At 38.5% G+C, this 22,020-nt stretch overlaps 2 protein-coding genes across 2 annotated transcripts; both read right to left on the reverse strand.

The window, feature by feature from the left end:
* Positions 1-5,831: 5,831 nt before the first annotated feature.
* On the reverse strand, positions 5,832-15,611 carry LOC122008598 (ABSCISIC ACID-INSENSITIVE 5-like protein 2). Its single transcript, XM_042564382.1, has 4 exons — positions 15,474-15,611; positions 8,302-9,289; positions 8,088-8,159; positions 5,832-6,237 (listed from the first exon to the last, which is right to left on the reverse strand). Exons 2-4 carry the CDS (start codon positions 9,154-9,156, stop codon positions 6,157-6,159), a joined length of 1,008 nt encoding a protein of 335 aa, XP_042420316.1. The 5' UTR covers positions 9,157-9,289; positions 15,474-15,611; the 3' UTR covers positions 5,832-6,156.
* A 3,123-nt stretch (positions 15,612-18,734) lies between these two features.
* LOC122011433 (ferritin-3, chloroplastic-like) lies at positions 18,735-20,971 on the reverse strand. Its single transcript, XM_042567823.1, has 8 exons — positions 20,770-20,971; positions 20,398-20,481; positions 20,258-20,318; positions 20,089-20,176; positions 19,655-19,716; positions 19,508-19,573; positions 19,123-19,186; positions 18,735-19,025 (listed from the first exon to the last, which is right to left on the reverse strand). Exons 1-8 carry the CDS (start codon positions 20,946-20,948, stop codon positions 18,970-18,972), a joined length of 660 nt encoding a protein of 219 aa, XP_042423757.1. The 5' UTR covers positions 20,949-20,971; the 3' UTR covers positions 18,735-18,969.
* Positions 20,972-22,020: the final 1,049 nt, after the last annotated feature.

A 22,020-nucleotide genomic window follows, 5' to 3' on the forward strand; every position in this document is an offset into this window, starting at 1 on the left:
GAGGATCTAGAGGTGTTGATATAGGTCTGAGCGGCGAGAATGTTTCAACAACAGCAGGAAGCGACGGGCGATGACCGAGTGTCCAAGGACCCAACAACATCGGAGCCAGGTCGACCACCTGACCATGGGTCATGAGCAGACAACTCGCCTGACCGGTGACCGTGTAGCCGACCGATAGGGGTCGATTAGCAGGCGCCTAACGCACCGATCCCCTACCATCGAGCGTTGTTTCTCACTCCTATGGAAGGACAAGGCCAAGCGGAAAGAATGCAGGGATCATCTAGCGAAGACATGACCGCTCAGGATAACCGAAAGGGCAAGACCCCTTGGCTCGACGACTCTGCTGAGTGGGTCAACCGGCAATTCTGACAAGCAATTCACGATGATGAGTTGCCATCGAACTTCAGACCGTCGACGATCGGGAAGTATAACAGGTCAACTGGCCCGAAGGACCATTTGCTCGAGTTCGACATTGTATCTACTCTCCACCAATACTTGGACGGAGTCAAGTGCCGAGTCTTCCTTACTACTCTTTCGGGGTCGGCGTAGAGGTGGTTCCAGCGATTGTCGTTCAATTCCATTCGTTGCTTCAGAGACTTCTGAGTGACATTCACTCAACACTTTGCTAGCAGCCGTCATTAGCAAAATACCAAAGTAAACCTCTTCGCAATCAAGCAAGGGCCCAAGGAGCCGCTCAGGACCTATATTAAGAGGTTCAATCAGGTGACTATGGAGGTCCTAGCGGCTACCCAAGAAGTGCCGCAGAGCGCATTCCCTCAGGGACTCACGGAGGGCGAATTTTTCTGCTCGCTCGTCATAGAGCCCCCAAAGGACTTTGATGAGTTGCTCGAATGAGAAACGAAGTTCATCAACATCGAGGAGGCACATGCGGCTCGGAAGAGAGGCGCGACTGCCAAGTCGGCTGTTACTTAGGAGTGCCGAGAGGCACACCATAATCCGGCCCCGAAGGGACCCCGATCGGGTACGACGTATTAGCATATGGAGCACCAAGCGCATGCCATGCAACATGTAAAGGCTGAGCAGAAGAAGGTCAAAGAGCTTCAGCAGTGGACTGCTATGTTATGCTCGTTGCTCAAAACAGTGACTCACAATATGAGAGACTGCTACAGCTTAAATGTTGGCGTGGTTAGCACTAACGGTCTAACTCAAGTTTTGATGAATGATAAAGTAGGCTAAGTTAGTTTCATATTGATATAACATTTTGACCAAGTGTGAAGGAGAAGTCCAGACGGGTCGACGGGCTGACCTGACGTTTGGCACGAAGTTCAGCTAGGTCGACGTCCAGACCTGATAGCTGGCACGAAGTCCAGACGAGTCGAAGGGCTGACCTGACGTTTGGCACGAAGTCTAGCTAGGTCGATGGGCTGACCTGATAGCTGGCACGAAGTTCAGACGAGTCGAAGTGCTAACTAGACGTCTGGCACGAAGTCCAGATGGGTCGACGGGCTGACCGGACGTCTGACAGGTAAGTTGAGGTAAGTCACTAGAGGGGAGTGACTGTGAGGACGGCTTCCCGGGAAGGGAACTTAGGTGTCGATTCAACTTAGAACCATTTCAGAACTCTAAGTCGAGATCTTGACTAGATTCCGGTCTCGGTGAGACGGAATCTAAATACTATTCTGTTTAATTATAAACTGTGCTAACAATCTATTTTGCAAGATATATAATTTACATTTGCCTCCGGACTAACGTTTTCTTGCAGGAAGGAGATTGTTGGAAAACAAGGGTCCGGGCGCCCGGAGGCAAGTTTTATCCTCCAACGCACGTCGACACGTAGAGCTTTGTGATTGGCTGTGCTACGTCACATTCCAAGCGTCCGGAAGGGATCCGGGTGTCCGGAGCCTCCTATATAAGGAGGGTGAAGGCTGGAGCAAAAAAAAAACAACGAACGACAAGATCTTTCATCGATTGCTCTGCTGTGCTCCTACGACGCTGCGAAGGCTCTCCGACAAGTACTATTTTTTATTTCTTCTAAATTATTATCGGTATTATTTTTACTAGCATTTTTGTACCTTACTTTTGTAATAAGTTTTTCGAATTGTTAGTGGATTGTCCAACGAAAGCACTCAACGAGTACGGGCCTTGGAGTAGGAGTCGCCGAAGACTTCGAACCAAGTAAAAATTACTTGTGTTAGTGTTGTTGTTTTCGTGTTTATTCCGCTGCGTACTCTCGCTAAATTTTTAATCGCTATTCACCCCTCCCCCTTCTAGCGAATTCACGATCCAACATTAAATACCCCACACCACCGCCCCACTCGGTAGGGCGTTTGGTTCTGATCTCCAAAACCCAAGCGCCGACACTATTGCCGATCGGATGACAACACGACCGTGATAGCGCACATGCTAAGGCATCCCGAAGGCGATCACAGTCAAGGCATGGTGACATATCCGCCCGGGTGTCTTCGGAAAGGCTGTGCATATCCACGCAGGAGGAAGAAAATAAAAGGAATGCCGCCCGGGCCGACATTAGATGATCATGAGGAGTCCAATTGATGGCAACTCCAACAGGGCACGAAAGTCGCACGCCCAGCAGTTGGAGACTCATACTGTTCTGGCACAAAAGCACAGGAGCCACCTACTAGAGGCTAATGAACAGAGTGTGCTGGCATCAAATCGGCAGAAATGTAGAAAGAAAACATGCCGAACATTGGAGAAATTCGGAGTTAGGCTGAATCCGGCCAAGTGTTTGTTTTGAGCTAGAAGCGGGTGCTTCCTTGGTTATATGGTAATCGAGATGGGAATTGAGGCTAATTGAGCAGGAGAGCTCGACTCATACTCTCATTGTCTGCAAGACAAAAACAGGAGTAATTTGAAGCGGCCATGGAGTGCGAACCACCTATAACCCTACCGGGTCGGATAGTAAGTGCGAAATTGAATTCATGTAATTTATAAAAATATCCATTGCATCAATGCAAGGGAATTTGAAAGAAATCTCTAAAATACTCAAGGCTCACATGCCAAGTGGCCATGTTATAAGTGGACATGCCCCCACACCAAGTGCCAAAGACTCACGTGCCCGAACGACCGTGTTATAAGTGAGCCTAGCTAGCCACGCCTAGTGTCAGAGACTCCTGTGCCAAGCAGCCGGGTTTGAACTCAAGGTTCACGTGCCGATCGACTGTGTTATAAGTGGGCATGCCCTCATGCCAAGTGTCAAAGACTCATGCGCCCTAGCAACATGTTATAAGTGAGCCTAGCTAGCCAAGCCTAGTGTCACAGACTCTTGTGCCGAGCGACCAGGTTTGAACTCAAGGCTCATGTGCCAAACAGTTGTGTTATAAGTGGGCTTGCCCCCATGCCAAGTGTCAAAGACTCATGCGCCCGAGCGACTGTGTTATAAGTGAGCTTAGCTAGTCATGCCTAGTGTCAGAGACTCTTGTGTCGAGCGACCAGGTTTGAACTCAAGGCTCACGTGCCGAAGGATCGTGTTATAAGTGGGCATGCCCCCATGTCAAGTGTCAAAGACTCACGCGCCCTAGCGGCCGTGTTATAAGTAAGCCTAGCTAGCCACACCCAATGTCGGAGACTCCTCTATCGAGCGGCTAGGTTTGAACTCAAGGCTCACGTGCTGAGTGGCTGTGTTATAAGTGGGTATACCCCCACGCCAAGTGTCAAAGACTCACGCACCCGAGTAGTCGTGTTATAAGTGAGCCTAGCTAGCCACGCCCAGTGTCAGAGACTCCTATGTCGAGCGGTCAGGTTTGAACACGTGACAAGCGGTCGTGTTATAAGTGGGCATGCCCCCACGCTAAGTGTCAAAGACTCACGCGCCCGAGCGGTCGTGTTATAAGTGAGCCTAGCTAGTCACGCCTAGTGTCAAAGACTCACGCGCCCGAGCGGTCGTGTTATAAGGGAGCCTAGCTAGCCATGGCCAGTGTCGGAGATTCCTGTGCCAAGCGGCCAGATTTAATTCCAGGCTCACGTACCCGTGCGATTGGGAGCAGTTGAGCGATGCCCACAAACTCCGGGCCTTCGACCGCTGAGCAACAGACCAAAACCCAAGAAGGCGAACGACAAAGCACACTAATGGTCCAATCAGTCGGACTTGCAGCCTCCTTCGACTAAACTTGAGGGAGAGACTTGTGATTCGGTAATGAGGGACCCCACTAAAGGAGAGTCAAGGTCGCGAAGACCGGATGACGTGGAGGCCATGGCCGAGCGGACTACATACGCCCGAGCGGGCTACAATATGGCCGAGTGGGCTACATACGCATGAGCAGGCTACATGCGGTCGAGTAGGTTACATACGCCCAAGAAGGTTACATACGCCCGAGCGAGCTATAATACGGCCGAGCAGATCACCCATGCGGCTCCGTACGGATTAAGCAAGTATCTTATCACATTCTTTTGGGAGTGAGTGCCACTGACAGCAGGATTGCTCCAGCTGACGGAGTGTACCTTAGAAACTTCCAGCCATCTTGTCAGAAGATGGTTAGCTTGCTTAAGGAAAAGTGTCAAAGACACTTTATGGAGTTGTCCTTTCATAGGACATTTGGGAAGACGTGTTTGTGCTTTGAGATACATGCACAAGAGTTACAATGGCTCTATAAAAAAGGGGTTCCTTCACAGCGAAGGTATGTGCAACTTCATTTCTTTACACGCTTTAGCTGTAGTTTTTCCACTATTATGTTTTGCAAGAAAACTAATTTGATCATCGAAGAGCCAACACCGAAAACTCCTTCCTGGCTTAGTACTGACATTCTATGTGCTTGCAAGACTATCAAGGAGTTTTCACTGAATCAACTAATGGGCCACATCGTCAGCTCACCAACTCCTTAAATTTTGGACAGTATCAATTCTAAATGTTATTATAACAACTGCTAGGAACTCCAACATATAATAGTTCCTCAATGTATAATTATTACAATGTTAAAATCATTTTAATTAAACTTATTATACATGAAATATTATTCTATTAAAACACCCCTTACTAACTTAATGAAAATTCTTTCAAATTCATCCAAATCTATTAACGTGGGTCGCAATTATTTTAAAATAATTATAACTATGACGTAGTTATTATATAATTATATTTAAATTTTAAATATTATTATATTAAAATATTTTTTATTAATTTGTCAAAATTATTTAAACCTATCAAAATTATTTTAAATTTATCAAAATCACTTTAAAATTTTAAAATAATTATAGCAGCTATAATGAGTACAACTACATAATAGCTATTAATATTACAATAATATTGTATAGCAATGAGATAACTATATAATAGCTATTTATATTACAATAATATTGTATAGCAATGAGATAACTATATAATAGCTATTTATATTACAATAATATTGTATTAATAGTTACATAGTGTTGCAATTACATAATAGCTATTATAGATTATAACATATAGTCGTGCTATAATAACACTAAAAAGCTCCCAGGATGTACCTAACCTGAGTAGGTACTCAAATGATAGACTTACATCAATAGACAAAAGTTTAAACTGCGATTACAACAAATAACCCTCCCACTTAAGGTCATCAATATTTAATTTACTTCCATTCATCTCATCATAGGATCAATGGTGAGCGCGAGCACTATCACATCTTTACATCTACAATAACACTAAAGGTAAGAAATAATATTGTAATAGCTACAGGGAAATTATTACATGTTATAACAGCTAATCCTAATTATTACAACAACATTAAAATAAGAATAATCTCAAAATAAAACATATGATGAATTGTTCTTTTAATTTTTTTTAGAAAAAACTTTTAAGAATTTATATTATTTAGAAGGCCCTTTTAATTTTTACTCTTTTTTATTACAAGAGGCATGTCAAATCAACAGGCTAGTTTGTCTGCAATTTAAGAGCACCAATTGCAACTGAACTTCCTTCCAACTAGCCAGTAAATCATTTGTAGCTACCCATCTACTTTCTAATGCCATTTACCTCTTACCACATTTTGAGTGTTGTGTATTTGGACATCCCCTTTAACTCATCCAATTTACAAAGCAACTGCTACAATATTGATTCCCCAAAACCAGGGCTCATAAAGGGGCAGCAACCACTATTCATGGCTGTTGCTCTCCATAACTTAAAAGTCGACTAACTATTATGTCTCCATTGAAAGATTGATTACAACACCCTGAGCTACGAAGGATATATATTTGAAATTATTAGAGAGGTGCAGAACTCGTCCGTCGAAGTTGATACCTTGGTTCGGGTACTGGTAAAGCCATAAGAATCTGGTCCAACTCCTGCAACGATTGGAGGAAATGGAAGTAAGCAAGGATTTAAGTCAGTTTATTGAGCTGCAATCAAATTGCAAAAGAGCACGGCCATGACAAGTTGAATCCAAGAAGAGAATGTTTCCCACTAATCGATGTCTATGTATCACAGCCAAAAAGAAATGGCAGATGCATAAATATTGTAGAGAATAAGGATGCAACTAGATTGCAAGTGTGAAATGCATGAAACTCACGAAGTTGATCATCATGCTATATAAAAGTTTCATGCTTGTTCATGAGATTATGGATGATACGTAATATGCATTTGCTTTTTCATCGAGAATTTTACATGCATCAATAATAAGATGACTAGCATAACCAGTACTAACGGAATGTCTCTAATACCCTATAAATTACCATATTATATTACTTAATTAATGGAACAGGTGGCTTGTTTGACATTTCAATGCAACTCTACAACATGCATAACAGTAGGGTTGCTGAATTAATATTTTATTAATACGATTAGCTGAAGAAGATAGGATCAATAGGATAAAAAAATGCGTTAAGGTATTATATCCACCTCATCGTTTGGGACTTTTGTTTCTTTATTTGGCTACTGATAATGCTTAACATTAATATCCACCTAATAAAACCTGAATTAACTGGCATATGGTGGATCTTATGAACATAAGCAAAAACCTAACATCACAAGCCACAATGCAAGTCAAACAACCAAATATTCATCTTACCATGCCATCAACGCTAAATAAAATGAATTTCAAATGCGAATAATGTACTTGAGCTATATTTTATGGTGATATTTCATTGAATTTAAACAGGCAGCAAAACAAAGGTTAACCGAGAAACATGTAAAAGCAATACTAATGCATGAGTGGCTGCTAGATAATCAAATGGAGTTCCAATGTTGGTTGTATATTTAAGACCTGTTTGTTAATAAGACATGAAAAACTCAGCTGCACCTGCACCAGTTGGTGTAATTGAAACAAGAGTTAAAGAAAAGGTACACCAAGACTGAGCTCTTTGGTTCTATTAGTGGATAATTGGACAAAAGTAAATAATAAATGTACTTATGCTCCAAAGTCCAACCAATATTAGAATTTGTAGACAGTCTAATCAAATATTTAAGATTATAAACAGGAAATATCTAAAGAAAAACTTTTGAGGTGAAAATATGGTTTTTCAAGCACAAAATCCATAAATATGAATACTTTTTACATAATCTAAAGTATGAAAACAAGTGACAATGTTAGTTGTGCTTGTCAAGTAACAAAGAAAAAAACAATGACTATGCAAATCTAATTTGTAAGTGTCGTTTTTCACAGAAATGTCAACTATGTTTTTGCATGCTTTTAAGAACGTTCTTAACACTGATAAGAGTAATCTTAAAATAATGTCTTAATGCCAATGATATGCTAAGCTTTACGATAATACCTTTAGGCATGTTGTAAAGTTGTAGCATTTCAGAACTTTGCAGATGTTTTGTGGTTAACATGAAAAAATAAATCTTCAAAATAACATGAAAAAACAGAACTTGAAAGGGAAGTGATTTCACAGGAACTGATAGTTTCGCAACCACCTCAATTTTTAAGTAGACAACAACAACCAAGTCTTATCCTATTAGGTGGGGTCGGCCAAATTTTATTTAGTGGAATAATAGAAAAATTCTAAAACAACGATTTTCATTTAAAGCACTCTACAAAGAATCATCCAAATAAGTACACCAGTAACATGAAAATGAATAAAAATAATTTCAACGTTGGCATGCCTGGATTCAAAGGCAGATATAGAATAAATAAAATGATTGCAGAAAGAAAATTCACTCAGATAAAATAATCATAGAGAAGGCAATAGTCTACCTTCTGTTTCTTCAGCCTCTCATTCTCTTCTTCCAAGCGAGAAACCTTGTTTTCTAATTCATTGGTGTATGCCTAAAATATAATAAATTAAAGGTTAGAATGCAACCTTTCCTACGAAAGAAATAGCCTCCCAGAGAACTCATAAAATAGCAAACGAACTGTTGGTTTAAAAAACAAATGCATGGTTATAATTATTATTGTGCTGTTAAAAAACCTGTTTCCTAGCTCTTGATCGTGCAGCAGACTCACGGTTCTTGATCATCCTTTTCTGTCTCCTCTCAGACAATTTGTCTACTATGTCCTCTGAAGCTCTGCGTTTTCTTCCAGGTGTCTGAGAATCAGAATATCCACCAATTGTTGGTGATGATATATTCATCTGACCCTCAGGGAAAACAGTGTCAAACATAGGTGCAGAACCAGCAACTATTGGTTGTGGAGGTGGACGGGCAGACATATAAGCCCCCAGCAAGCTTTGCTGTCCCTGCATTTGATTATTCATAGCTGGGATCTGATTAAACTGTGGTAACCAACTAGCTCCATGTGTAAAACCATGTGTCCTAGATGTTAGATCTGGATTTTCTACACGATCCAAATTTCCAATAAAATCATTACCCTCTTTCATAATGTTCTCAGTAACCACCCCAGCCTTCAAAAGAAAATCCTCCAGTGTCATTTCACCAAGTGTTGTTTGCCTCTCATGGCCTGATTTCTTTACCTCATCACCTTTAGTTGGCCCAACTTGAATGTCCCGCCAAACTTCATCCACTGTCTTTTTACACAACCCTTGTGACATGGTAATGCTTCCTTGACGGTGGATTCCAGAGCTAGAGGCATGTTGGTCTATGGGATTTTCATGGTCCACACCATTTAACTGATTAGTCTCTGCTGCAAAAACACTCTTCAGTAGTTCATCTAGGTTCATGCTATGAAGGGGCTCCCCTAAGTGGTTCTGAACTTCGTTGAGGGTCATATTATAAAGTGACCCTTGCCTCGACAAATTCTGAATCTGGGAAGATTGCCTATCCCCACTGCTACCTTCATCCTTCAACGCCATAGTCAATATTCCCATCAACCTTCTGTACAAAATATCATCAATATCACATCCTCAAGCTCAAGCCCCCAAATCAGAATTCTTCAAGAAGCTCTAGAATCCACAAAGAATTTTGCATGCTCTTGTAATATCTTCTTTAGGCAAGTCTCTCCTAGTAAATCACAAGAAGACAACAAAAGTCATGGTAGTAGAAATAAGTAGTTAGCTTTGTTAGTTGACATAGGCAACACATATCATTACACCTATGAAATGAAAATTGAACCAGCTGATAGGGAAAAAATAACAAGTTTTGCCCATATGGTATATTGCCAATACTAGGAAGTAGAAACCTTGATGCTGTCAATACAAGACAAACTTAAGACCTATAAAACCGAGTTTAAATCCAAACTTGAATCCAATTCTGAATAATTATCAAATCAAATATACAATTTGGGTTAAATAGCGACATTGTTCTTTGTAATATAGAGTACAAATAGATAGTCATACATGTATAAGTATTACATTTAGTAATAATAAACTCATAACTGATATTTTACCACACTCAACCTTCCTGCTGCTGTAGTTCTAACACATCATATAATGATGGATTAGAGCTCCTTGGCCTTCTTTTAGCAAAAGGTCATACGTTGACCCCAGAAGCCCCCACACGACCGGTTTCACAGTCATTTATAAAGAGGTAAATTACGGGTGACTTTGTCTTTGAATAGTGACCATTACATGGGGGAGGGCAGGAACCTGGCAAGCATTTCGCTTCCCGGAATTGACCTCCAGACCTCTTGGTGGCAACACCCCCATGCAATGACCATCTATCCGTCCCATGGGGACAAACCTTGGCCTTCTCTAGTTTTAGTTATGTCAGTCCTCAAAATATTAATAGATTTATAAATTAACCAATCCATAAGGGCATGATAGATGTTAGTCATTCAAGATTTTAATCCCTGAAAACTTCACTTTAACAAAGTTTGAACCGATCCTTACCCATTAGTCAACTACTCTAACTAGAATAGGTGTTGAACCATGAGTTGACTAATAACCACTTATTGGTCGATTGGGTCAAACCACAAACCCCTTACTCACACGGGGAGTTGACTAGATCCCAACACCAATCGACTATGCCCCTTGACTTTGACCAGTTCTAAGGTCGATTCCGCCTAAGTTGTTGTCTACCTTTCATCCCTTGTATATAGTTCACTCCACTCACATCTCACATTCTCATGTCCTTTGAATGCAATGAACCCACGACTCCTACCCATGGCATCTTTCGTGTAGTTCACCTTCTCGGCTTGCCACACTCCAATATTCCTCATCCAGCGACCTTTGATGCACTGTCCTTCTCTGATCTCACAGCCCTTGGGTCATCACAACCTATGCCAAGTCAACATGTATACATAATATATACTACACAACTTAACACACAAGTTAGACAAACCACAAATCTAACTTAACCCCTTTGTCAATCTTATCAAAATCCTTTTGCTACTTACAACACAAAAGGGACAAGAGTCCTATCATAAGGGACCACAGACCAAGGTCTGTGATGATTAAAGAAGGATGGCAATGCCATCCAAGGGACAATGGGACAAGGAGCATAGAACATGGTAAAGCCGAGGAGGTGAACTATGTAAGAGAAGGCATGAAGGATGGCATGATAAGCCAAGGGCTCAACACACGAGTAGCTTGATGGAAGAAAACCTCAAGGTTTAGATACTCTCCATGAGAGATGTGAGTAAAGTGACCTATATATAAAGGACAAGGATAGATGACAACTTAGGCAAACTCGACCGTAAATGTTGTCGAAGTCTGGGTTGACTAGTGTTGGGGATTAGTCGATTGGTGGCTAAGAAAACCACACCTCAAGTGTTCTGTGGCTTGTGGTTTGACCAATCGACTGATGCCTATAGGATAGTCAATTGATGGTTGAGAAATTCAATAACGAAGTTTATGGTTTGGACAGTTGACTGGTAGTTGGTCGTGTTATGGATGTAGCAATCAACTGATTGGTCAGTTTTGGTTACTGATAACTCAAACCATTTGGCAAACGAACAAAATGTTTGTCAGTTGATTGCACAGTAAACTGAGGTTCTATTTGGCTGAGAACATAATCCTTTCTAATCAACTAAGCATTTGACTCAATACTAATCATCTGATTGATGTTATAGCGACCTATTCAAATGCAATTGAAGATGAAAGGAGCAATGACAGGACTGGGATAAAATATGACAGATCAATCAACTTATAGATGTCACATCAGCATAACGATAAGATAAGTTTGAATTTAAGGAGGAGGCTATAAAAAGAGTTCGAGAAGCTACAAAATTGATTATAAGCCTAGGGCTGCTAAACTATGTTAAATCACAATGCATTCTGGTTTGCATTTTATTTCTTGTATTCTTTCAGAATTCTAACATTGCAGGAAAGTGGTATTCACCCTCTCTACCACATCGTTCACTCAATCCAACACGTGGTATCATAGCCTCATCACATTCAAAGGAGTAATGACAGACGAAGCAATGGTAAGAGACAGATTTATTCCAAGGCTGGAGGGCAACTTCAACTCATGGAAAAGAAAATGGCTCTCTCCTACATAGTCGACATGGATATAGAGATATCCATAAAAGAAGGTTGACAATAATAATTGCAAGACAGATTTATTGCAGTATGATTTTCCTACATATTCCAAGACAGATTTATTGCAGTATGATTTTCCTATTGATGGAAATAATAATTTGCTATCTCCTTCTAGGTTGACAAAGTAACAAAAGGAGGTGGTGACCAACATGAATGTGAACTTGGAGTTGGAACAAGCATTATCTGAGTAGGAGTAGGAGATGAACAAAATTGGAAAATACAAGCCCGCCAAAGAGCTATGGAACAAGGTCATAGCCATACATGAAGGATCATCGGAGGTGAAACTTGCATGGAGAGACCTACTACAAACAAAACTCAATTCGTTCACATGCTGAAGGGAGAACAAATCGTCAATATGTACATAAGATATAAACAAATTGTTCATGACTCAACAAGTATTAGCGAGTAAATATTGAATAGGTACCTCATCTGAATCACACTAAATGCCCTACTGAAGACATAGTATTGAAGCTAAATGATAAAGAGCTAATACATAGCTCAAGAGATGAATGTAATATTTTAGATGAGTTATTTTTAGAATTAAAATTAAATACTTCCAGACCCAATGCTAAAAAGGAACAAGCATACACTCATCAAAACCTGGCATTGGTAGGTAAAGAAAAAGAGAAAAATGACAGAGCACCATCCTCAGATTCTGAGGAGTTCATTGCAGAGGAGGAATGATGACAAATGATGTATGGTAAGGTAAAGAGTAAAATTCAAAAATAAAATGAAATTGACCAGGAACGACATAAAGGAGTACTTGAAGCAAAGTAAGACAGCAGGAAAATAGTTTATTGCTACAAATTTCATAAGGAGGGCGAAGGAGAGGGAAAAGAAGAAGAAAAGGAGGCAACCACATCAAAGAGGTCAAAGAAGAAACATCCTAAAAGAAATTTGAAGGGCACATGGAATGAATCAAGCTCTTCATCGGAAGATGTTGAAGTCAATAGCACAACATGCTTGGTGAATTATATCAACACATCTGCATCCGAAGACAAAGCAGGAGACACCTACACAGCCAACAAAACATTTATGGCGTTTGACGATAGCATACCTTCCTCATCCAAAGAAGGCAATGAGGCATCAAATTAAGGGAAAGCAAACCATTATGATTCAACTGACACAATGAGGTAAATTCTTCCACCTACGAAACTAAGCTAATTTAGTAAATTCCTTGAATCGATCACTCTAGAAACGTAAAAAGAAAAAGAAAATTTCTATGTTAGCAAAAAAAATAAGTGTTATTGTTCCTTGTGAGAAATTGCATTATATTAGGATTTAAGGATTAAAATTAGAAAATAATTGGTTGAAAAGGTAAATTGACTCTTTAAAGTAGCATTAGAAAAATTTACCATTAGTTCACAATCCTTAAACATGATAATCAATAACTAAATAGTAAATTTCAGCAAAACTGGTTTAGGCCACAAGGAGTTAAAGAAGGAAAAATCGTATTACTACCTTGTAACTAGAAAAATTTAGAATTTTCTATGCATTTTTCGAAGTGTGGCACAGAACCAACCTTTTGTGCCTCAATTGACTGATTTAGTAATTTTGTCGACCGAATAACGCCTTTCAGGCAATAGTACTTTATGAATAGCAATCTAACCTTGTTTTCACATTCGTGGTTTAGGGTTAAATTGAAATATTAATCATGTGTAATGAATATTTTCGATTGGTTTTTTGTACATTCCTTTGATGAATGACAAAGGAAGAAAAATATAAGGGGTTAATTCTCGAAGTAGTATATTTTTTTTCTAAATTCCTAACTCAAGCGGAGCTTAAGTGAAGAGGGAGTTTAATCATATTTTTTTTAAAAAAAAACTTTCCTATATGTTGTCTTTATACCCCTAACTTAAATGTGTTGTAAAAAAGGGAGATCGTTGGAGTTTTCATCCCCTTCTATATTGATGGAATTAAGTGTTTTAATGAATCGTACAAAGGTTTAAATTAAAGATTGCTACATCTAATATGTGTGTTAAGTTGTGCAGGATCCACCGCGTGAAGAAGTGAAACCAACATAGTCAAGGCAGTTGATGGCTCGATGGCTCGAGGTCCATGGAGATCGGAGAAGCATGACGTAGACATCCAAGGGTCTATAGGATGAGATCCATGGAGATTTATTAATGATGGAATTGTCATTTGAGGGTCCGCAGGATAGCACAATAGAGCTGAGGAAGTGAACTACATAAGCAAAAGCATGAAAGATGATATGAGAAGGAATCGAGGACTCTATGCAACCGAGGGACAAGTAGCTTGATGAAAAACCTCAAGGCTTAAAAAAACTTACTTTATAAATCACTTTCATCATCGGTAGAAATTCTAACATTGAGGACATCACAAAGTGCAAATTCTTCAATGCAAGTGAGAGAATAATATTTCCTTGAAAATTAAATTATTACAATTTTTAAATATTAATAATTTTACAACACAAAATTGTGTCTAGTTCTCAGAATTTGAGGTTTCATTATTAAATAAAAAGAAAGCCCAAGGTTTAATATGCATTATTTTGATAATTATAAAGGAAAAAAAATGAGAATTTAACTACTACAACAATAACAGCAACCAAGTCTTATCCCACTAGGTGCGGTCGACTTAAAAAAAAAGATCCACATAGCTAATTTATTCTCAATATGGATGTTGATAATTTTATAGTAGGGGATAGAGCCCAATGGCGTAAAAAGATCCACATAGCCGATCCCACTTATTAGGATAAGGTTTGGTTGTTGTTGTTGTTGTTATGATAGTTTTTCACATTAGTAACACAAAATTAATACATAGACATCACATACTGACAATCTAGCAGTTACAAAATTTTAAAACTCACATGCCTAGCAGCGCAAACTTTCAATAGTTGAGTGATACCAATCTCAAAGGATATCTCCTTGTTCAAGCACTAGATTTATTTGTACTATTCAAATTTTATAATTTATATCTTAAATGTTCGACATGTAAAACATCAATAAAGTGAGACTAAACCTTTTCAGGACAATCTATTTTTTTACAACAAAATAATGGAAAATCTTCACAATAATATCATAGTAAGCTTCACACAATAGCAGAAACTGTCTAAAAATTCACATTGCCCAAAAAATATGAGCAATCCTATTCAAGTCATTTAAACATCTAAATACGTAACATAATTATGGGATTCACTGAGTTGCTACTAATTAGTAGGATGATCGGCGCAAAAAGGATTGTCTTCGATGATGGTATAGTTTAATGTCTCCAACATTCTTTCACAGACAAAGAGATCTAACAATTAGCAAGTGCTGGAATAACTGAAATAAACAACTATACTGTTAAGATTAATTTTGAACTCCACAATCAGCGTTGATGTGTTGTTTGGTTAAACACGAAAAGTGGTTGTGCTCTACCTATAAAAATGTAAGCGTCTTTCTTATATGTACATCTGCCAGAGTCAATCAAAAATTTGGAAATTTTGTAGCATTTTGAAAAAAAAAAAAAAAATCTAGCAGAGTAGGCAATTGATACTGCAAAATTGAAGGTAGTAGCTAGCTAAAGAAAGAGAGAAAAAAAAAAGTGAGGCAGTCAGGTAGGTCACGGGGCCAAAGAGGGAGTAAGAAGAGAAATAGGGAGAGGCAGATTGGAAGGAAGGGGGAAAAAGCAGAGTGGCGACTGCCGACTGCAGCTCCTAGGGAGAGGAAGAAGGGCAGCAGAAAGAAGGAAGAGAGGAGGATCCAAACCTCGGTTGAAGGTGCTGGTGGCGGTGCTGGCGGCGGATGTTCAGCGAGAGGGGGCGGACGGGAGGCGGCGGATGGCCGGAGACATGGCGAGTCGTAGACGTGGCGTTAGGGCAGGCAGAGGGGCATGGGCCGCAGCGGGAGCACGTCATAATTATTTATTTGATGATTTTATTTCTTGGAGTTAATTAAATAATCTTTTCTTCTTTGTTTTTTTTTTCTAGCAAAAATGACTTTTGAGTTTCTTATAACAGCAAATTACCCAAAAATCACTAATACAAAACGCAACTTTCTCCACTTTCCCATGTGTCTCAAAATTTTAATTTTTCCTCCAAATACATAATAGTTAAATGCTGATATTCCGATTCATTCTGTTATGATAAATTTTCAATTTATCCTAAGGTCGGTAGAAAACTTCTATCCGGTCAGACTGATCACCCCAGATTCGATGTTACCCAACTTGATTAATCATTTTTTTATTTCCACTCCCTATCTAAAATATATTTTTTTTACTTTCATTCCCTAATATACACTTCGATTTACCTAATTATTTTTATTTTTTTAAATATAAGAAATCTAAAATAAGATATAATTTATCATAAAATTAGTACAATTTAACTAAAATCATCTAATTAATTTAGCCTAAGCCAATTAATTGATATGAGCTTCGAATCAATTGGTCAGGCGAAAAAAAAATTATGCTCAATTGAATAAATAATATACTTGATTTTAGTTAAATGATGCTAAATTTAAGAAAAATTATACTTTATTTTAGATTTTTTTTTCTACTTATAAAAAATGACCAGGGCTTTTGTTCTCTTAAGTAAAAAGAGTCATTCTTAATTTGATAAAAAAAAATACTAGTTTCTATTTTAAATATGTTGAATTTAGAAAGAATTACATCTCATTTTAGATTTTTTTTACCTATAAAAAATAATAAAGGCTTTTATTCCCTCGCGACAAATGAAAAAAAAATTATGCTTAATTTGATAGAAAATATATTAGATTCTAATTTAAATATGCTAAATTTAGGAGAAATTATACCTCATTTTGGACTTTTTTTACCTATAAAAAATTAGAGTAATTAGGTAAATCGATGTGCATTAGGGAGTTGAAAAGTAGTTTAAGCAAATGAAAGTTTGTACGTAGAGAGTGAGAATAAATTTTTTTCTGACGTAAGGATTGAGAAGAAAGTTGAATTTGGTGTTATAAAGTTTAGGAGAATTTACCCTTATATTCAAAAGCTTACTATAATAATAAACTTTATTGTATTATAAAGGATAAAAATAAAAATGACAATTTTTCAAAGGATGCACTTAGGTTTATGAATTAAAAAAAATACAGACTATATTTTAATATTTACCAAATAGTACACTCAATTTAATACTTTTCCCATTCTACCCTTCCATCATTTCTCTCTTTTCTCTCTCATTTGGATGTATGCATGCATAACATGGGTCTAATATAATTCTATATCAAGCCCACGTTGGTCTTGATATGATTCATATCAGGTCCATAAGATTTAGGATTTAGCTAATTCTTTCGATAATCTTTTAATACCTCCAGAAAGTCAAAATAAGTAATGGAGGACACCATTAGACTTCTTATAGTCTCAGAAATTCATAGAACTTGAAATGAGTCTAATCAGATTAGTCTAAGTCCATTAGTAGGTTTTGATTAAAACTCACTGATTGATCTAGAAACCTCTGATTGTAATTATTTTAGGTCCTGTATTTTTTAGGCTGCAAGAAGTCCAACGGTGTTGTCCATTACATATTTCATCCTTTTTAGTGGTGCTAAAATTTTATCAAAAAAAATAGCTAAACCATAAACTCATTCATATCAAGCCTAAAGTAGGCTTGATATAATTCCATATTAGACCCATGGGGGGTAAGGTTTAGCTGGTTATTCTAATAAAATTTTAACACCTTCAAAGAAGCTGAAATATGTAATGGACGACATTGTTAGACTCCTTGCAGCCTTAGAAATCCACATGACCTAAAATAGATCCTAATCCAGTCTGGAAACGAAGAAGATGGCAAGCTGGGGATGTGGTTCGGAAGTTGATGGGGCGAAGACTCCACGTAGTCCTATAACACAAAACCTTAGTGCCGGGTTGGGAAGGGGGTTCCCGGCATTGACCCTCTAATACTTAAGTCAGTTTCTGTTGATGTAGAGAATAGTAAAAACATTATAACAAAGAGTGTGTCGAATAACAAAGTTACGCATACCTCTGAAGATGGGAACCTCCCTTTTATAGTGTCACTGCAGTGCCTGTGCAAACATATCAAAGCATGACACATTTTCCCAGATGTCCTAGGAAAAGACAAGATAAAAAATGTCTTTGACACCTTTCCTTAAGCGAGTATGCAAATCCCTGATGTGACAGGCTAGAAGCTTCTAAAATACGATTTGCCTATGGAACATGTTCTGTTGTTAGTAGCACAAAACTCTAAAAGAATACGAAGAGATACATAGATGGGTCCCGTTGTAGCCCGATTGGCACCTGCTCGACCAGGACTCCTTGTCTAGTCATGCTAAATAAAGCAATCTCCGTTCGCTCGGCCTCTCCATCGTTGGAGGGCCTCCTTTTAAAAAATGTTCCACTTCCAATCCCAATTCATAAACCTTGTAGAGAAAGCTTATTCAAATTTATCAACACGATTAGTCTAGAAAATCTAGTTCTCGAATCCAAGAATACGATTTGATCTATTTTCATGAGGCTTCCCATAGTAAAATAACAATTTCACTATGAATAAACTCCTATATTCAAATTGGGACTTTGTAGATTTACTCAATGAGAGTCTAAAATAGCAGTTATACACTCCTCCGAATAATTAAAGAAAGTAAAATAGTAAACAAATAGAACAATCACTCTAGGTTTAATGAGCCCAGAGCCCATGGCCCCAAAAAAATGAACTAGGGAATTGACCACTTGCAATTGCAGCCGGATCGCACCACCCCCTATTATAGTTTGGGTCATGACGAGTAACCAAAGGCCGCTCGGAGGTCGCCAGCAGTGGGCAAGTGGCCAAGCTGCCGGGCGACGAGTAGGAGGTGGCCTCCGACCACTCGCCCCAACCCAAACTATAATCTAGGGATAGTGAACCTAGCAAGGGATCATAACCAATTATGACCGGATCACGACCATAATCTAGTCGTAATTATAAGTGATCAATCCCCTAATTCACTTTTTTTATGAACGAAGGATCCCAAATCCATGGCATGAGGTCAGCCCTTTCAAGTTATGACAACCACACACAATTGCACATATTTATTCCAACATGCAGTGTTAATCCAGTTGATTGCGAAAGCTTGAACCAAGTTTCATAGTCAATCAAGACTAGACCTCGATGTCATACATCAAATATTACTTCCTCCAGAAAGCCCGTCTGGTTCTGCTCTCTACTTTCGACAGCATCAAAGATTACAAATATAGAATGAAACAAATGACAACCTACATCTAGAGACAGATGTAACTGATCAGGACCTCAACACTTTAGGCAACCACAACATCTCCCTCATGGAGGAGCATCTGGTCGAAATGCCAAACCCCTGCATATAATACCCAATCGCAAATAAGACATCTGAAGGTTATCTACAACATTTCAAAACAGACATCTAGAGATTATCTTAATAATGGAATCCTTACCATGTCCTTTCCCTAACCTTCTCAGCTGAGCAACGTACTCAGATATCTTCTTTATGGCTTCCACCTAAAAATGAGATGAAGATTATAAATTTCAACAGTAATAAACAACTTTGATTTTTCTAACTTGTTGTTTGACAGTTTCATAAGTTGCTATTACTTATTTGCTCCAACAGTATTCTAATAGCGGTATAGAGATTGGTTACTGGAGAGTAGAAACTGGAAATAAAGCTTTTGCTTTCTTTTTTTACCTTGACCTTTCAATCTTATTCTAGGTTTTTATCTATAATTTTGTTGATTTTAGTGAAATTATGTTGATTTTTTCTGAACAAATTAACAATTGTGTCAAAGTTGACAATCAGTTAAACCATGCGCATAATTATGTCACCTGCTCTTCGAGAAATTCACTCTCAATAAAGTCAGCCAGTTGAGCATCTTTGCAATTTTCAGCAATCTGGATTAAATTTCAAGACAATGTAAAAGTTCAAATATGAAATAACGCTAACTAGTTGGACCATGGTTCAGTATCACTTACATTGTGTAGCTGGATCAACTTCTCGTTAGTCAACTTCTCAAGAGCCAAAGTCAATTCCATGGCTGAAACAAAGCAAAACAATGTCACCAAAGATTCTACAAAATCCAAGGTTTGATCAAACTTAGCAGAGTAGTAAAAAAAATAAAAAAAATGGAATGATACAAAACCAAATAATTCAATCTCGATGTAAAAATTTAGGATTCCGAATGAAAATATTAGGATTCCTGGAGCCGACATTAAATTGTAAAAATTTAGGAATAGTCGCCATCGTTGTTTAAAAAAAAAAGTCTCTTTCCTGGAACATCATCAACGAATAAGTAATAACAGGATAGAGTTCATCGATATTGAGGAGAATGGACAAAACAAATATTTATATGCAACAGTTACATAAAACGACAGAGTAGATTTGTGCTGATGCACAGATTCGAACTTACCATGCAATGCTTCTCCCTTCTCGGGATGATCGAATTCAGACGGTGGCATAACAAGAGACTGGAGTTTCACTCTTCCTCCTCGCTTGTTCTGATCACGGAGAGATTTAGAATCAGTTGTCGTAGATCAGAGACAATAACAAACACCTTGAAATTTGAATCTGTAACTTACTTGGTATTCCATCAGTTTCTCGGCATGCTCCCTTTCCTCTTCACTTGACTCCTTGAAAAATCTGTAATGAGCAAAAGCAAGTCAGATATACTCAAGAATCACAACACATGTATGAAAATAGAGAATAAACGCCGACTTACTTTGCGAGGCCTTTCAGCGCAACGTTGTCGCGGTCGAAGTAAGCGAACAAGGCATGATAGACGTACGAATTATTGAATTCGACACTGCGAATGGAACAATGTTGACGAGATCACTGAGATTGATCTAATTAAATTTCTCATAGAAGGAATTTAAAGAACAGAACAAACGAAAGGTAAGTCAAACAAGACGCGTTTTCGAAGAACTATCAACTAACAAGGCAGCTAAGAACTCGCTCGCATTGTGGAGATCCCAGGTCATTTATCTCGAGAATGACAAAGAAATTTCATTGAAAAGATGAATCAAAGATCGCAGGGAAAAAATATTACAATAAACATAAGGTTAAATGAATGAGAGAGAGAAATAGAACCGACTTGATCTGTTGATTGATGGCAGATTCGCACTCATCGGCGTATTTCTGACGGCCCAAAGACAGATCTGGGGACGTCGGAATCAGAGCGAGCTCCTTCCCGATCTCCTCCAAGGGCCGAAACACGACTCCCGTCAACGCCTGGCCGGAGTTGGCAGCGGCCGCGGAAGCTTCGAGAGGCATGTCTTCTCGCTCGAAGGATGATGGGTGGGGAATGAAAGGGCGAGGACGCGGGGATATAAAAAGGGCAGGGGAGAGACTGGATGGGCGACAAGTGGACAGTCAGATCATTTTCAGTCGGATGCGCGCGTGGACTCCACACGACTCTCTTCCTCGGCGACCGTGTGAAAGGAATCTTTCAGCCAAAAAAAAAATAAAGTTTTGAAAACAAAAGGCAGCTCATGAGCTTTTAATGCCATCCACGGTGCAAACGGAACTAATAATTCCATTTCCTTTTTTTGATATTTTTATCTGATTTTCATATTATCATTCAGATATTTTATTTTTCAAATATTTTAAAATTTATAATTAAATATTTTATTAAGTAAATATTTATAGATAAATTCGTTGAATATCACATATCTTTAATTCTCTCTTAATTTTAATTTCAAAAAAATAAAAATAAAAAAATTAAATAAGTAATCAATGCCGACTTTTTTTGGTGGCCCCTGCTACACGTCACCCACGTGCCCCCAATGCAGAGTCCCTTTTTTTTTTTTTAATGTTTCTTTATATATTTTTTAAAAATAGAAATCACCGAGTATATTGGAGAGGATTCGCATGGATGCCCTAATAAGGAAGACGTGTGGCGGCCTCGAGCTTGTTGCGGAGACAACAACAAATGAGACCCGCAGAAGTCGCGTGTTGCTTCCCAGTTGATCATGGTCTTTGTGTTGATTTACAGTGAAACAACGTTCTAAAAGAAATCAAGAAAGTAGATGTATAAAAAGAAATTCGGTAATTGACTAAAGCCTACATATAAAATTTCAGAATTCCTAATTAAAGAACACACTAAAGTTGTTATTTTTCGAAAAGTGCATTTATTTCCGATAATACGCCTCTCGCCAACTGCTTATCCCATTCCCAAACATCAGAGCAAGTGAGCAACATATTCAAAATAAAAAAAAAAATTATTTGATTCGGATACATGCAATCTCGACATCTCTTCGCTCTCCCAGTTCATGGAAATTAAATCTCCTCTCTCTCTATTAGCTCGTCGAAAACAATTTCCTCAAAAGTCGAAACCCTCCACATG

Source organism: Zingiber officinale, chromosome 8A (assembly GCF_018446385.1).
Source record: "Zingiber officinale cultivar Zhangliang chromosome 8A, Zo_v1.1, whole genome shotgun sequence".
Taxonomy (NCBI): domain Eukaryota; kingdom Viridiplantae; phylum Streptophyta; class Magnoliopsida; order Zingiberales; family Zingiberaceae; genus Zingiber; species Zingiber officinale.

Excerpts from the sequence above, each read along its gene's own strand:
- LOC122008598 (XM_042564382.1), bottom strand. The coding sequence starts at position 9,156 with ATGGGAATATTGACTATGGCGTTGAAGGATGAAGGTAGCAGTGGGGAT. Across the intron at positions 8,160-8,301 it reads GATCAAGAGCTAGGAAACAG|GCATACACCAATGAATTAGA; the intron begins GTTTTTTAACAG and ends ATTATATTTTAG. Across the intron at positions 6,238-8,087 it reads AGAGGCTGAAGAAACAGAAG|GAGTTGGACCAGATTCTTAT; the intron begins GTAGACTATTGC and ends CAATCGTTGCAG.
- LOC122011433 (XM_042567823.1), bottom strand. The coding sequence starts at position 20,948 with ATGCCTCTCGAAGCTTCCGCGGCCGCTGCCAACTCCGGCCAGGCGTTG. Across the intron at positions 20,177-20,257 it reads AGAAACTGATGGAATACCAA|AACAAGCGAGGAGGAAGAGT; the intron begins GTAAGTTACAGA and ends CTCCGTGATCAG. Across the intron at positions 19,187-19,507 it reads GTGAATTTCTCGAAGAGCAG|GTGGAAGCCATAAAGAAGAT; the intron begins GTGACATAATTA and ends TCTCATTTTTAG.